The sequence below is a fragment of the Lampris incognitus genome, chromosome 16 (genome assembly GCF_029633865.1).
Source record: "Lampris incognitus isolate fLamInc1 chromosome 16, fLamInc1.hap2, whole genome shotgun sequence".
Lineage (NCBI taxonomy): Eukaryota > Metazoa > Chordata > Actinopteri > Lampriformes > Lampridae > Lampris > Lampris incognitus.
The window spans coordinates 14,608,342-14,622,053 of NC_079226.1; the positions used below are offsets into that span (position 1 = coordinate 14,608,342).

At 45.4% G+C, this 13,712-nt stretch overlaps 1 protein-coding gene across 2 annotated transcripts in view; it reads left to right on the forward strand.

Moving 5' to 3' along the window:
• Positions 1-13,712, forward strand: part of LOC130126789 (collagen alpha-1(XII) chain-like) — an 81,430-nt gene that overhangs the window by 1,974 nt on the left and 65,744 nt on the right. The window contains exons 3-12 of one of the 2 annotated variants that reach the window (XM_056296419.1): positions 4,277-4,393; positions 4,763-4,906; positions 6,046-6,099; positions 8,142-8,405; positions 8,554-8,718; positions 8,988-9,161; positions 9,875-10,165; positions 10,732-11,334; positions 12,215-12,493; positions 13,320-13,595. The exons of the other annotated variant lie outside the window; for it this stretch is intronic. Of the exons in view, the coding sequence (XP_056152394.1) occupies positions 4,277-4,393; positions 4,763-4,906; positions 6,046-6,099; positions 8,142-8,405; positions 8,554-8,718; positions 8,988-9,161; positions 9,875-10,165; positions 10,732-11,334; positions 12,215-12,493; positions 13,320-13,595 (2,367 nt within the window). The remainder of the gene's footprint in view (positions 1-4,276; positions 4,394-4,762; positions 4,907-6,045; positions 6,100-8,141; positions 8,406-8,553; positions 8,719-8,987; positions 9,162-9,874; positions 10,166-10,731; positions 11,335-12,214; positions 12,494-13,319; positions 13,596-13,712) is intronic. 2 annotated transcript variants of the gene reach the window in all.

Sequence of the window (13,712 nt, forward strand, 5' to 3'; positions counted from 1 at the left end):
TCATAATGCCGTTTGCAGCAGATTCCATCCATGTGTACTTCCCTCTAGACTCACTTCGGCCTTTGATGTCAAAACACAAACCCCACTTTGATTCGGGCTGTAATTTAAGCAGTTTAAACCGGTGTACCCCCCCGAAGTAATTTTCTCATCCGGATTTGGCGGAGATCAGATATCGATGTATCTTAAAGTTTGTTTCTTTTGCAATTTCCAATTACGTGTCTGTAGACAACGGGGGACACGCGAGAGGGTCTGAGCAAAAGTAGTTTCGGGGCTGGCAGAGGAACTCCTGCCATTTCAGTTTTGCAACAGAAACACTCTGTTCTGCTTCCAAGATCATAGCCGCTAGACGCACTGCTAAACTGACGGTGTGCATGCATAGAAATATCGGATCCCTTACATCCGGCTTATTTATAATGACGTAGTGTGTTGTAAACCTGGGCCGATCCAGTCTGCACTGGCCCCACAGCGGATGCATCGTCGAACCTGATGATGCACAGTCATTAATAAGTATCCGCTTTGACCTCGACACCTGTGTTTTTAGTGATAACGCTGCACGTGTAGCAATAAAAGCCAATTAATTATAAAAACACACACATCTATAGTGTGCAGTGTATCATTACATAGACGGTACGTGACTCACGGGGAGTAATTACCAACTGCTAATAATCTGTGGTTAGTTCAAACAAAACGTGACACGAAAAGTAATTTGATACACAAAACATGTTTGAGTCCAAATAAGGCCAAAAAAAAAAAAACCCCCCGATATGGAAATGTGAAATGGAAAACTTCTGACCCCCCCCCCCGCTTTTTTTTTTCTCTTTCTCGCTGCTGCTGAAAACTCAGCAAGGGGAGAGGAGTCTCATGTCTACTCCCATATATCTTCACTAGCCGAATGGAAAGATGTAATACGAGAATCGCAAATTAATCCACAGACAGCACAAGGACAAAGAGCCTTTCTGAGGCTCGCTCTTTTTTGCGGGCATTCGCTAAAAAACGCTGAGTTGCAGTCCATATGGAAAGCTAATATGCAGTAATGTTTAATGTCAGCACATGTTGCGGAATTACTTTGGCATCTGTTCGGCCTCTTCGGGGGGAGTCGGTGTTCTTTCCTCCTCCTCCTCTTGGTCTCCCCTCCTGGCAGTAGCACAGACCCAGGACGGCTGGCTGGAGACTGAGCTTTCTCACACAAGAGAAAACAGACTCCGGCCTCCGGGAGCCAGCCGGCAAGGTGTCCTTCATTAGGGAGGGGATGGGATACGCCTCCTCCGTAGGCCCGGCAGGGGAGAACCGCCGCTCCCGTGCAGGTCGTTGTTGATGTGAACCACAGGTTGTTACCATGACAATGTCCTTTTTCTCTATCTGCAGTATTTTTTTAATGCATTGAGATGTAGCCAAAGAAAATACACGTAGCGATCCGATATAGCGTGCTAACATCATCTCGGGATGGAAAAAGCTGGAGAGGCAAACGTGTTGCGAAGACCGTGAGTGACCCTTCATCCGAAATGTCTCACAGTCACACTCACACACACACACACACACACACACACACACACACACACACACACACACACACACACACACACACACACACACACACACACACACACTGTAACGACATCTCTTAAGAGCGTTTGGTGTTGGAGATGAGTATTCGTGGACAAACGAGGGGGAAAACCGGCCCGCCCCGGCTCCTTGAGTTGATGTGCCAGGTTGGTGATCCTCCAGTCCCAGCTTTTCTCGTTTACTTTTTTTTATTTTTTTTGAAGGACGCGTTGTCCTATTTGTCATCTGCCTGTGCATTCAGTGTGTCCCAAGCTGTGGCTTCCTCCTCCAAGTGTATTTTAGAATGATATTCATGCTCCCCCCGGGCCCCAGTTCTGCTGAACAGTTTTGCATGTACTGATAGAGCCAGCGCTCCTTGTTGAGACTCTCAGTTCCAGTCTCTGCATGCACATTTTGGTATACATTATCCCCATCATGGACCCGTACCTAGGACGAAGAGTTAGGGTCTGCCTAGGCTAGTATGATAAGTTGGTCCTATTTGGATGGCGCAAATTACATTGTGCGGACCTGTTAAAAAGCCTGTTAAAATATTCATGCATGCTGTGTCTTGCTCTAGTTCTCCAGTGGCACGTTGGGGCGTGCATGTTACGAGGCCCGTGTGCACTGTGGCAGTGTATATCCCACAAAGTTGACTCAGTTCATCTGGACACAACATTTATGGAGAGAGTTGGTTTCTCTCGCAGTAAATGATGCGTCCAGATGAACTGAGTCAACTTTGTGGGATTTTTCTCACCTGGATTATTGTGCATGTATAAAGAAGACATGTAGTAGTAGTAGTATGTAGTTTATACTTCAGTATTTAGAATTACAGCTAGTGGTTCAGCATCTCTCCATTATTGTCCATGATGTTTAGCTGCACCTGCAAACGTACTGTTTGCCCTTAGCACAGAGTTTTTTGTTTTTTTTCTCCAAATGAAGAGTCTGATTCCAAAATGAAACATCCCATAGTTTAAAACCTGCGACTCTCTGGGCGTCCGGGTGGCGTGGCGGTCTATTCCGTTGTCTACCAACACGGGGATCGCTGGTTCGGATCCCCGTGTTACCTCCGGCTTGGTCGGGCGTCCCTACAGACACAATTGGCCGTGTCTGCGGGTGGGAACACGGATGTGGGTTATATGTCTCGGTTGCCACACTAGCGCCTCCTCTGGTCGGTCGGGGCGCCTGTTCGGAGGGGAGGGGGAACTGGGGGGGAATAGTGCAATCGTCCCATGCGCTACGTCCCCCTGGCGAAACTCCTCACTGTCAGGTGAAAAGAAGCGGCTGGCGACTCCACATGTATCGGAGGAGGCATGTGGTAGTCTGCAGCCCTCCCCGGATCAGCAGAGGGGGTGGAGCAGCAACTGGGACAGCTCAGAAGAGTGGGGTAATTTGGGAGAAAAAAAAAAAGGGGGGGGACGTGCAACTCTCACATGGACGGCTGATGCACGATTAAAGATCTGGTAAATTAAGACCACATTTTTCCATCTTTTGATCCATGAGTATAAATTCAAATATAAATGTGACATTTTGGAAGTCAGCTCTTTGTTGCTTTTCGCATTTACCTGGGCGCCCTCCTGTCCATGTTCACCGCATGGACTCCCTTTAAACTAAGTCCGGCTTGGTTTAAACTTTCTTTGACCGGTTCACCCACCGTGGCTGCATGCCAAAGAACCGGCAAAGAAAGAATATCATTTTAAAATACGTTTGTCATCTCTGTCTGTGTGGTCCCCCACTGTACATGGAAACCTACCGTCCAGTCCATCAAAGTTGTTGAGCCAAACAACTTTCTCATGTACACGATGCATGACGCTGTGATCAATATCCGCTTGATGTGCAGGCGCGTTTTGTCGGACTGCATCTGTCGACTGTGTTTATTGCAATGTGTACAGCTGTGTCCTCCTGCAGTGTCTCTTGTATAAAAAAAAGGATCCTCATTTGGATGGTCATCTCGTGCCTTCATGCCTTCTCATGCATTTTTATGCTGCCAGCAAAAAGAAAGTACACAAAACGTCTCCAAGTGACAAATTTGTGTATTCTTTTTGAGAGGTTTGCAATGGATGCGTGCCAATCACTGTTGTAAAAGAGTCATAACCTTCATAAGCCACACATCACCTCACATTATATTACCTCAATATGTTTATATACTCTGTATATATAACATATCTTGTTCAATTCTATCAGGGCTACCTCAACACAACCAACCGGCAACCATGAGTCCATTGTATAATCAAAAAAGTGTGAATGAAGTACTTGTACTTTTGTGATTCAAAGATCACCTCCATCAAAAAAAAAAAAAAAAAAAAGTAATTGTTAAGTCGGGGCATGCGTTGTAATGCCTGCACTCAGCATGTGTTGGATGGTTCACTCAGTGTCTGCACTTTGGTAAAGATTGTATGAAGTCGTGCACACGTGTTGTATTCCAGTGCTTGAGTTGTCGGCCACCTCGGCTTCCCCAACTCAAACAAACGCCATTTTGCTGTCGAAATGGCTTCTCACACTTTCCCCCGGTGTTGTTCTGTGTTGTACTTGTCGCCCTCACAAATGACTTGTCAGTTCTATTTGTCTGTCCCCAACAATGAACAGCTCCGCTTCATTCGTGAAGCGTTTGTCGTTGGGAATCGATGTTGAATGCCTGATCTCAGCTTTTTTGGATCTGATCACAAATAATAGCTGCAGCCATACAGAAACCGTCACGTCCGATGTGTGTTAACATTTCTTCATCCCTTGTTTGCAGTGGAGCCCCCGTCAGACTTGAAATTTAAGATACTAAATGAGAAAACAGTGGAAATGTCATGGACAAGACCCTCGACAAGAGTAGAGGGCTTCAGAATACAAGTTGTATCAGACACAGGTGAGTATGAACCCACTACTTCAACTCATGACCTGACTAACGTTCCCATCCACTTAGCAGACAACGACTTAACAGTTAGGTTTTGACCCGCGCACACTGTCAGTCCCTTCTGATCGCTGATTTGAAGTGAATAGCCACATGTCAGACTCATTCCTGCAACAAAACAAAAAAAAAACATCCGAGAAGTTGATCTGGTGTCAGTCAAACAACGACCACTTCCACGATAGGTAGAATGATGTCCCCCATACAAACAGCATAGACATTAGACCTCTGAATGATTAACACTACGGATGCTAAACTGGTAAATTTTCAAATGCGACTCTTCTTGGTCCCTAATGGTCGCCCTCGACTCTCTGTTTCCACTTTTAGATGAACCGCCAAAAGAAATAAGCCTCCCTTCTTCTGTCACTACGACCTCCATCACTGACTTGACCCCTGAGCTGGACTACTCGGTGTCCATCAACTCCTTCTATGGCAGCGATGAGAGCATCCCTATCTTTGGACAATTGACCAGTAAGTGCTCAGTATCTCGGTCTGTTGTCGGGTAAAATAGTTGTGCACTGTATAAGTACTGTAGATAGTCATCAGTAAGGACCGGGTAACATCCATCCTTCCATCCATTATCCAAACTGCTTATCCTGTTGTCAGGGTCACGGGAATGCACTGTAAAAGATAATCTGCTGGTTTAATTTAAAAAAGTCATCTCAACTAGAGTCACTCTAGTTAAGATTACCCAGTAAAAGGGCTTGTAATAGGTTGCCTTACTTTTTTTTTAAAGTTAAACCAGCAGATTATTTTTTACAGTGTGTTAAAGGAGGAACTATCACAGATAACTTTTGTATTTGAGGTTTGGACAGATATTTTAGTGATATTTCAGCTGGTGAGTGTGTGTGGCATTGACATGTGTCAGTGTGTAAAGGTGTTTCATATTCACTTTTAGCCTCATATTCCAGTAGTCCAACAGTCACCCTGAGTGTCATACCAGTACTGTTAAGAAATGTTTCGTTATCTCCGGATCTAAGGCTAATTGGCGTAAAATTCAGAGGCTATGGCCATTTCTCACGCATGTTACTCAGCTGTGGTCACTCCGTTCAGCCTCAGAGATCCCGATAAGCCTTCCCATTTTCTCGGTTTATATCTAATGCGGGGCTCTGCTGGTGTGACATCAAAGATAAGAAATGGAGTCGGTGGGCTTTATCCTGCCACGGGGAATCTGGGCGAGGCATCTGCCAATTCAGAGCAGACAGTCCTGCAGCATACGGATAACAGATCGGAAAGCTGAAATTCAGCAAAATTCCACTTTGACAAGAGAATAACTTATCCCATTGTAGCGTTTTCCTCCGGCCACACGAGGAGAGAGAGAGAGAGAGAGAGAGAGAGAGAGAGAGAGAGAGAGAGAGAGAGAGAGAGAGAGAGAGAGAGAGAGAGAGAAGAAGGAAGGAAGGAATCACATCTGTCTACTGAAGCTTGAATCACCCACTGTTTATAGCTAATGTAGCAGAAAGAATGTGTTTGTGTGTATGTGGTTTTGATCCCGTGGAGCGGCTTTTATGATGTGTTGATTTTCTTGCCTTTTTCCGCTGTGAAAAGCACACATAAAACAGCGGTGGCAATTTGCGCCGCTAACCCTACAAGTGTTTCCTGTGTTTCAGTTCAGTCCAGTAACACCAGCGGACGAGTCAGGAGGCCACAGTCAGATGCAATCAGTGAGTATGCTTACTTACCCATGTGTCAACCGAAATCTGAATTAAGTCTGTCGACCGCAGTTTTCCACTTCCACCGCATGGTTGTCTTTTTTTTGGGGGGGGGGTGGTTGGGGGGGGGTTGGTGGTGGTATGTTTTTCCATGGGTCTTCCTTCATAATGTTATTTCTCCTCCGGAATAATTTGGTCAGACCCGCGTCGAGTTGTCACCTGGAAAGCAGACAGGGGGTTCAGACAGTGGCTGGAAATGCACTCATTAGTTCCCTTAATTGAAACCAGTCTTCACATCAAAAAAAAAAGAACGAGAGGAAGGCTTGGAGCCAAGAGACGGGGGTCCTGTTATGTGTCATGGAGCAGTGTGTGTGTGTGTGTGTGTGTGTGTGTGTGTGTGTGTGTGTGTGTGTGTGTGTGTGTGTGTGTGTGTGTGTGTGCATGTTGAAGGCGGGATGCTTTATCGTTTCCATAATCCCATAAAGCAGAGTGTTAATAACGTCACTCACATACCACCTAGCTGTGAGTGTTGTTCCTATATTTTTTTTTAAAAGATACGGAAAGTATTACTTATCTTGATTAGAAGTCTATTTTTTTTTCTCTCGTTTTTTTTTTACAAATTTTTTTTAACCGGTCCCCATGCGTCCGGTTTAGTCGATGAGTGACAGTGAGATCGCGCTCACTTTTTCCCTCACCATGTCGGTTCCTCTGCCGGAAAACTGCACTCCCAGGTCCAGATGTTTCCAAAACTTGATTTCTGGTAGAAAGCTCATTGCACCTCTTTCACTTCCACCCTAATTGCATGGATAAACCCTGGGTTTTTTTTCTTCTTCTTCTTCATCTTCTTCTTCTTCACATTCTGTCAAAGGGTTTGGAAAGAAATCCTTTTGAAATTGGGGATAACAAGACGTGAAGAACAGAATTTAGATTCAGTGGGACTTGGGGGATTGGGGACTTAAGGCCACCTATTGAAACCTGCCAATTATTTCGGTAGAGTCGTTCCAAATGTTCCAGAGAATTTAATCTGGGATTTTAAAGTCCAACAAGGTTTGAAAGCATAAAAGCAAACATCGCTGGTGAGGGCTTTGCCGATGGCTTGGTCTATGGAAGCAAGATTTTCGTCTCTTTTTCCGCTGGAATGACTCTACCACTTTACTGTTTGGCAGTTCTCGTGTGGGTATTTCATTTGATGTCAGAGAGCGTGCAATGAGCCATCCAGCCTATTGTCAGGGGATGGATTGTATCTCAGCTGCTACGGCGAGAGGTGTGCCAATTTAGGAATATCTTTCCAAGATCGAAGGTGTCGTTGCCCTGCCTCAGCACCTTGGGTCTCATAGGGCAATATCGCAACAGCACATCTGGCCCAGGAACGAGTCCAGTCCCAGACATGGATGATACGCTTGCTTACATTTTAAAGTTTTCCAAAGATCATGACGGAGTAGTAAATCCACAGCGGGCCTAATCTGGATCAAGGAAGCCGTGCATTTGCCGGTTTGTTTCACAATTTCTGGTAACACTTTAGTATGGGGAACATAAAAAAACTTAATTACTAGTGAATTAGTAATGATCAAGATGTCACTTTAGTATGGGGAACATATTCTAAGTAACAAAAACTTAATTTACAGTAATTTAACACTATTAACACTTGTAGTTTTGTGTTTTGTTATGTAAGAACAGACCATATTCATTAAGTGTTAGTAAGGGAGAATAACTCTTCTTGTGGTACTACCACCTTATAAAGGCCATACTAAGCAAAGCATATTGAGATGGTACTACTAATAAGCAATAATTCTGAGGTTATAGAGGGAAAACTCATAGTTAATGGCTTACTGGTTGTATAATAAGGCCATGCAGAATAAGGCATTAATGAGTACGTAATAATGACCAATTAAGAGCCAATATGTTGCTAATTTGCATGCTAATAAGCACCTAATTAATGGTGACTACATTCTCCATACTAAAGTGTTACCCAATTTCTTAACAATTTTGTTTTTATACTACAAATTACTCTTTGCTCTCTCTCTCTCTCTCTCCCCCCCTCTCCCTCTCCCCAGAGTGTTCTGTCAGTGCCATAGCGGACTTGGCTTTCCTGGTGGACGGGTCATGGAGCGTGGGCAGGGAAAACTTCAAGCACATCCGTAGTTTTATTGGCGCCATGGCGGGAGCGTTTGACATTGGCGAGGACAAAACCCGGGTGGCGGTGGTGCAGTACAGCACGGACACTCGCACCGAGTTCCCACTGACCCGGTACACCAAGAGAGGAGAACTGCTGAGGGCCATCAGCACCCTGCCATACAAAGGAGGGAACACTATGACAGGTAAGACATGGCTTGGCTGGTTGGTCTCATTTCTAAAACAAAGATGTAGCCTTGCAAACTGTCTCAAAACCTAAACTTCCTTTCTGGAACAACAGATGAAGTAGTGATATATACTTACACGTATCCCTCACTTTCTCTCTCTCTCAAGGTGACGCCATAGATTACCTACAGCAAAACATCTTTACGGAAGCAGCTGGATCAAGGAAGGCTTTTCCGAAGGTAGCCATGATCATCACTGATGGAAAATCCCAGGACCCGGTGGAAGAGCATGCTAGAAGACTCAGGAACATCGGAGTGGAAATATTTGTCCTAGGTACGGTTTATTGTTTGGTGTTTTGCCGAATACTGTTCTCCCAGGTTGAAAATCTGGCCGTTCTTGGAAACGGCCTGATTTTTCCATTCAATTTTTGGTTATAAGATTACCTTTTGACTTCACAAACTGTCAAGTGCTCTTTCTTTTATTCTAGTTTGATTGTTATATTATGAAATTGTGCAACTATTGCAAACTCTTTCGCAGCTGTCATACGGCGCGAGTTTAAGAGCTCGGGAGTTCACATCATGGTCTCATGTTCCTCATTACAGGCATCAAAGGTGCAGATGAGGATGAGCTGAAGGAGATGGCCTCCACGCCTCACAACAAGCACGTATACAACGTACCAAACTTTGACATGATCCAGGAAGTGCAGAAACGGATCATTACGGAGGTGTGCTCTGGTGTTGACGATCAGCTCAACTCTCTGGTCAGCGGAGAAGAAAGTATGTCAACACATAATGCACTTATGAAGTTTCCTAATACCTTTGTCTGGATATACATTCACAAATCTCAACACACATTTACCAATCTCAGTGCACATTCGCAAATGTCAGGTTACATTGTTTCAATAATAAAGTCTTGGGCGTCTGGGTGGCGTGGCGGTCTATTCCGTTGCCTACCAACACAGGGATCGCCAGTTCGAATCCCCGTGTTACCTCCGGCTTGGTCGGGCGTCCCTACAGACACAATTGGCCATGTCTGCGGGTGGGAAGCCGGATGTGGGGTATGTGTCCTGGTTGCTGCACTAGCGCCCTCTTGTCAGTCGGGGCACCTGTTCGGGGGAGAGGGGGAACTGGGGGGGACTAGCGTGATCCTCCCACGCATTACGTCCCCCTGGCGAAACTCCTCTCTGTCAGGTGAAAAGAAGCGGCTGGCGACTCCACATGTATCGGAGGAGGCATGTGGTAGTTTGTAGCCCTCCCCGGATCAGCAGAGGGGGTGGAGCAGTGACTGGGATGGCTCAGAAGAGCGGGGTAATTGGCCAGATACAATTGGGAGAAAAAGGGAGAAAAATCCAAAAAAAGAAAAAGAAAAAGTATGCTATATACTGTTTGTCAGAATCTTACAAGACAAGGACACTCATGTTGTAGGGTTTGCCCTCCTATCAAAACCACCCACACTTTTCCCTACCCCATTTCCTGCTGTCTCTCCATAGTGGTGGAACCAGCCTCTAACCTGCAGGTGACGGAGATTTCCTCCAAGTCTATGAGGGTGACCTGGGATGCCTCCCTGGGTGATATCTCAGGCTACAAGCTCACCCTTAATCCAATGCTGTCTGGCATGAAACGCCAGGAGCTGTACATTGGGTCCACTCAGACCTCCATCAACGTCCGCGACCTGTCCCCCGAGACGGAGTATGAGATCACCCTGTACGCCCTCAAAGGTCTGACTCCCAGCGAACCTGTAATGGCCATGGAGAAAACTCAGCCTGTTAAGGTGTCAACAGGTGGGGAAACGCTTTATGTTGGATATCTTGTCGTCATCTGTACAGTGGGTCTCACTCACTTCTTCACTTGGGCTGAACAAGATCATTTCAGAATCACTGCATGCACACGTGGAATAGTCACATTGCAAAGGGTACAATCTTAAGGCAAATTGGGCCCATTACTCATGTTACGCTAAAGCTCTTATTGTCTGACAAAATTAAATCTAGCAAGGTCCAATATTTCATGACTACTCTTCAAAAAATATTCCAGTGCATTTGACAAATGATATAATTTAGCCTGATTTGATTATTTCCTGGACAATTATCATATTTCCCCTTCTAAAATCACCCTAATCACTGCTAGGGTAATAAATCCTTTGCAAATTTCGTTTTGAAAGCTGGTTACGTGCAGCAAAAAACAAAAATATTGCTTTTTTATTACATTTTTTTTCCACTGTCGCTCAGCCCCTATTAGTCACTCACTCATTACATCAGTAACAAGCTCACATATTTGCTTATCTGTTTTGCTGTGAAGATCATACTGTACAAACCCTCTAAACGAACCATTACTTCCTGTGTTTGCCCAGAATGTTCTCTGGGCGTGGATGTGCAGGCAGATGTGGTCCTCCTGGTCGATGGCTCTTATAGTATCGGATTACAAAACTTTGCCAAGGTCCGCGCATTCCTTGAAGTTCTGGTCACCTCCTTCGACATCGGGCCCAGTAAGGTCCAGATCAGCTTGGTGCAGTACAGCCGCGACCCGCACACTGAGTTCGCCCTCAACACCCACCACGACATCAATGCTGTCGTCAAGGCTGTGCGCTCGTTCCCCTACCGCGGAGGCTCCACCAACACCGGCAAAGCCATGACTTACGTCAGGGAGAAGATCTTCATCCAAGCCCGTGGGGCACGACAAAACGTCCCACGTGTCATGGTCCTGATCACAGATGGAAAGTCATCTGACTCTTTCAAGGATGCGGCAACCAAGCTGAGGAGCACCGATGTGGAGATCTTTGCCGTCGGTGTGAAGGATGCAGTGCGGTCTGAGTTGGAGGCCATCGCTAACCCGCCGGCAGACACTCACGTCTACGAGGTGGAGGACTTTGATGCCTTCCAGAGGATCTCCAAGGAGCTGACTCAGTCCATCTGTCTGAGGATTGAACAGGAGCTGCTTAACATCAAAAAGAGGAGTAAGTTGAATGGCAACACATATTGTAGCTTCTCATTGTGAGCCACAGCATGCCCAACATATCACTACTCTGGTTTCGGTTTCATTCAGCAAAAAACACTTTCTATGGGCAATTTCCATTTTTCCCAAGTTCAGAATCTTACTGTAAGCCGTTATTTTATTAGACTTTACTTGCCTTAGTGGCAGGTTTCCAGCTCCCCGCGAGTCAGTAAAAATGGCAGCAAGCCAAAGCAATCACAAAAAAGCAAATTACAGCAGTAAAAGTCTTATGCAGAGTCTGATCTTTTTCACCTTAATAGGCTTTCAGACAAGCAGACACAAGCAAAACATTCTCAAGCTCACTTGAGCTTAGCTTGTCGACAAACACCAGGAAACCACATAAATGCAGCTCGGACAAGTTTTATCTCACCGTTTGCTACCATATAATTGTTTAAAACGATATAATAGCTGGGACAGCAGGGCTATGTTGGCTGTAATTTGGATTCGAAAGGCCACACAAATGTCTGACAGGCAGTAGGACTGAATACTGTAGTTAGTTGCATATCACTCTTAACACTGGGCTTATTAAAACTGACAGTCACAGTCCCAAAACACAAACCAATTCACTATTCACATCACACACTTGAAAACTGTATAAAATCGATTTAGTTTCTTTGGCTGAACGCATACGGTTAAGCAAAGGCAGTTTCAGAAGGCAACAGACAGGGAGGTGCAGATGTAGCGCAACAAAACTTTAGCACACACAAATTTACATTATAATGGTATCGTCCATCAATCCATCCATTATCCTTATTATGTACTAAAAAAATATCCCCAACCACATGTTTTGTGTTCCGCTTTTCGATGAGAAAGATTTGTAACACGCGGTCATTTGTTTGCAGGTCTGCTTCCACCTACAGACTTGACGTTCTCCGAGGTGACCTCCAGAAGTTTCCGTACCACCTGGGCACACCCAACCACCAATGTCTTGTCCTATCTCGTGCGTTTCCGCAAGGCCGAAGACGTCACTGGAGACTACATTTCGCTGGCGGTGCCCAGAGAGACCAACACCGCTGTCCTGCCCCATCTTTTCCCCGTCACTACCTACGAGGTCAACGTCTTTGCTCAGTATGAGAAAGGGGACAGTTTCCCGTTGACTGGTGAAGAGACCACCCTTGAAGGTGATGCAAATTTTCACAATCCTGAGTTGGTTCAGTGCAATGCGCTGTACTTTTAAGGTGTATTTCACAACTGTCTCGTTTAGTGAGGCTCTGCTCCGTGGTTCTCAAACTGTGGTATGCGTACCACCGGCAGTACATAGAGTGCCCCCCATCCACATATGCCAGATGACTCTAGAAATTTGGTGTATGCTCTGAGAAGTTGGAAAAATCTAATCAATACTATAGAAATATTTGAGCAGGGGCGTCTGGGTAGCATAGCGGTCTATTCTGTAACTTCCCAACACGGGATCGCTGGTTCAAATCTCCATGTTACCTCCAGCTTAGTTGGGCATCCCTACAGACACAATTGGGTGTGCCTGTGGATGGGAAGCCGGATGTGGGTATGTGTCCTGATCGCTGCATTAGCGCCTTCTCTGGTCAGTCGGGGTAGTCTGCAGCCCTCCCCGGATCGGCAGAGGGGGTGAAGCAACGATCGGTACAGCTTAGATTAATAGGGCAATTGGTCAAGTATAATAGGGGAGAAAAAAAAAGAGGGGGGGAGAAATATTTGAACAGTCTGAACTTGTGATTGACTTGACCAGTATAATCTGACTGTAATCATATTATCACAGCATGGTGCTAGAGGGCGATTATATTTGACATCACAGAAATCCATGTGTGCATTTTTTAGATTTTTCTGTGGCTTTGTAAATTAGTGGCATCTAAGATGATACTTGGATGCTTTAGTTTGATTAGATGTGTTTGAGAACCACTGCTCCACAACATGATAGTGATGAAAGTATTTTTTTCTACCAACCATTTAAAAAAAATTCCCTCTCTTTTTCAGAGCAAGGAACTGTGCGTAACCTTCGTGTAACAGAAGAGACCACGGACAGTTTCAGGGTGTCCTGGCAGGCTGCTCCAGGTGCGGTGATTCGGTATCGCTTGTCCTACAACCCGCTAAGTGGGGCTGGGGAGACACTACAAGCCCTGACCAGTGGACCCGAGACCACCATTGTTCTCAATGAGCTTTTCCCCATCACCACCTACCGAGTGTCCGTATTTGCTGAGTACGCAACAGGCCTGGGGGATGAGATGCAAGTGGATGGCACCACAAAAGAAAGTGAGTTAATTCAACTGAGTTAGTGAGTTAGTTCAGTTCAGTTCAATATAGTTGTGTTTATCTTGTATAGGGCAATTGGATTTGAAAATGACAATTAGAGTTGGGAAGTGGGCTACG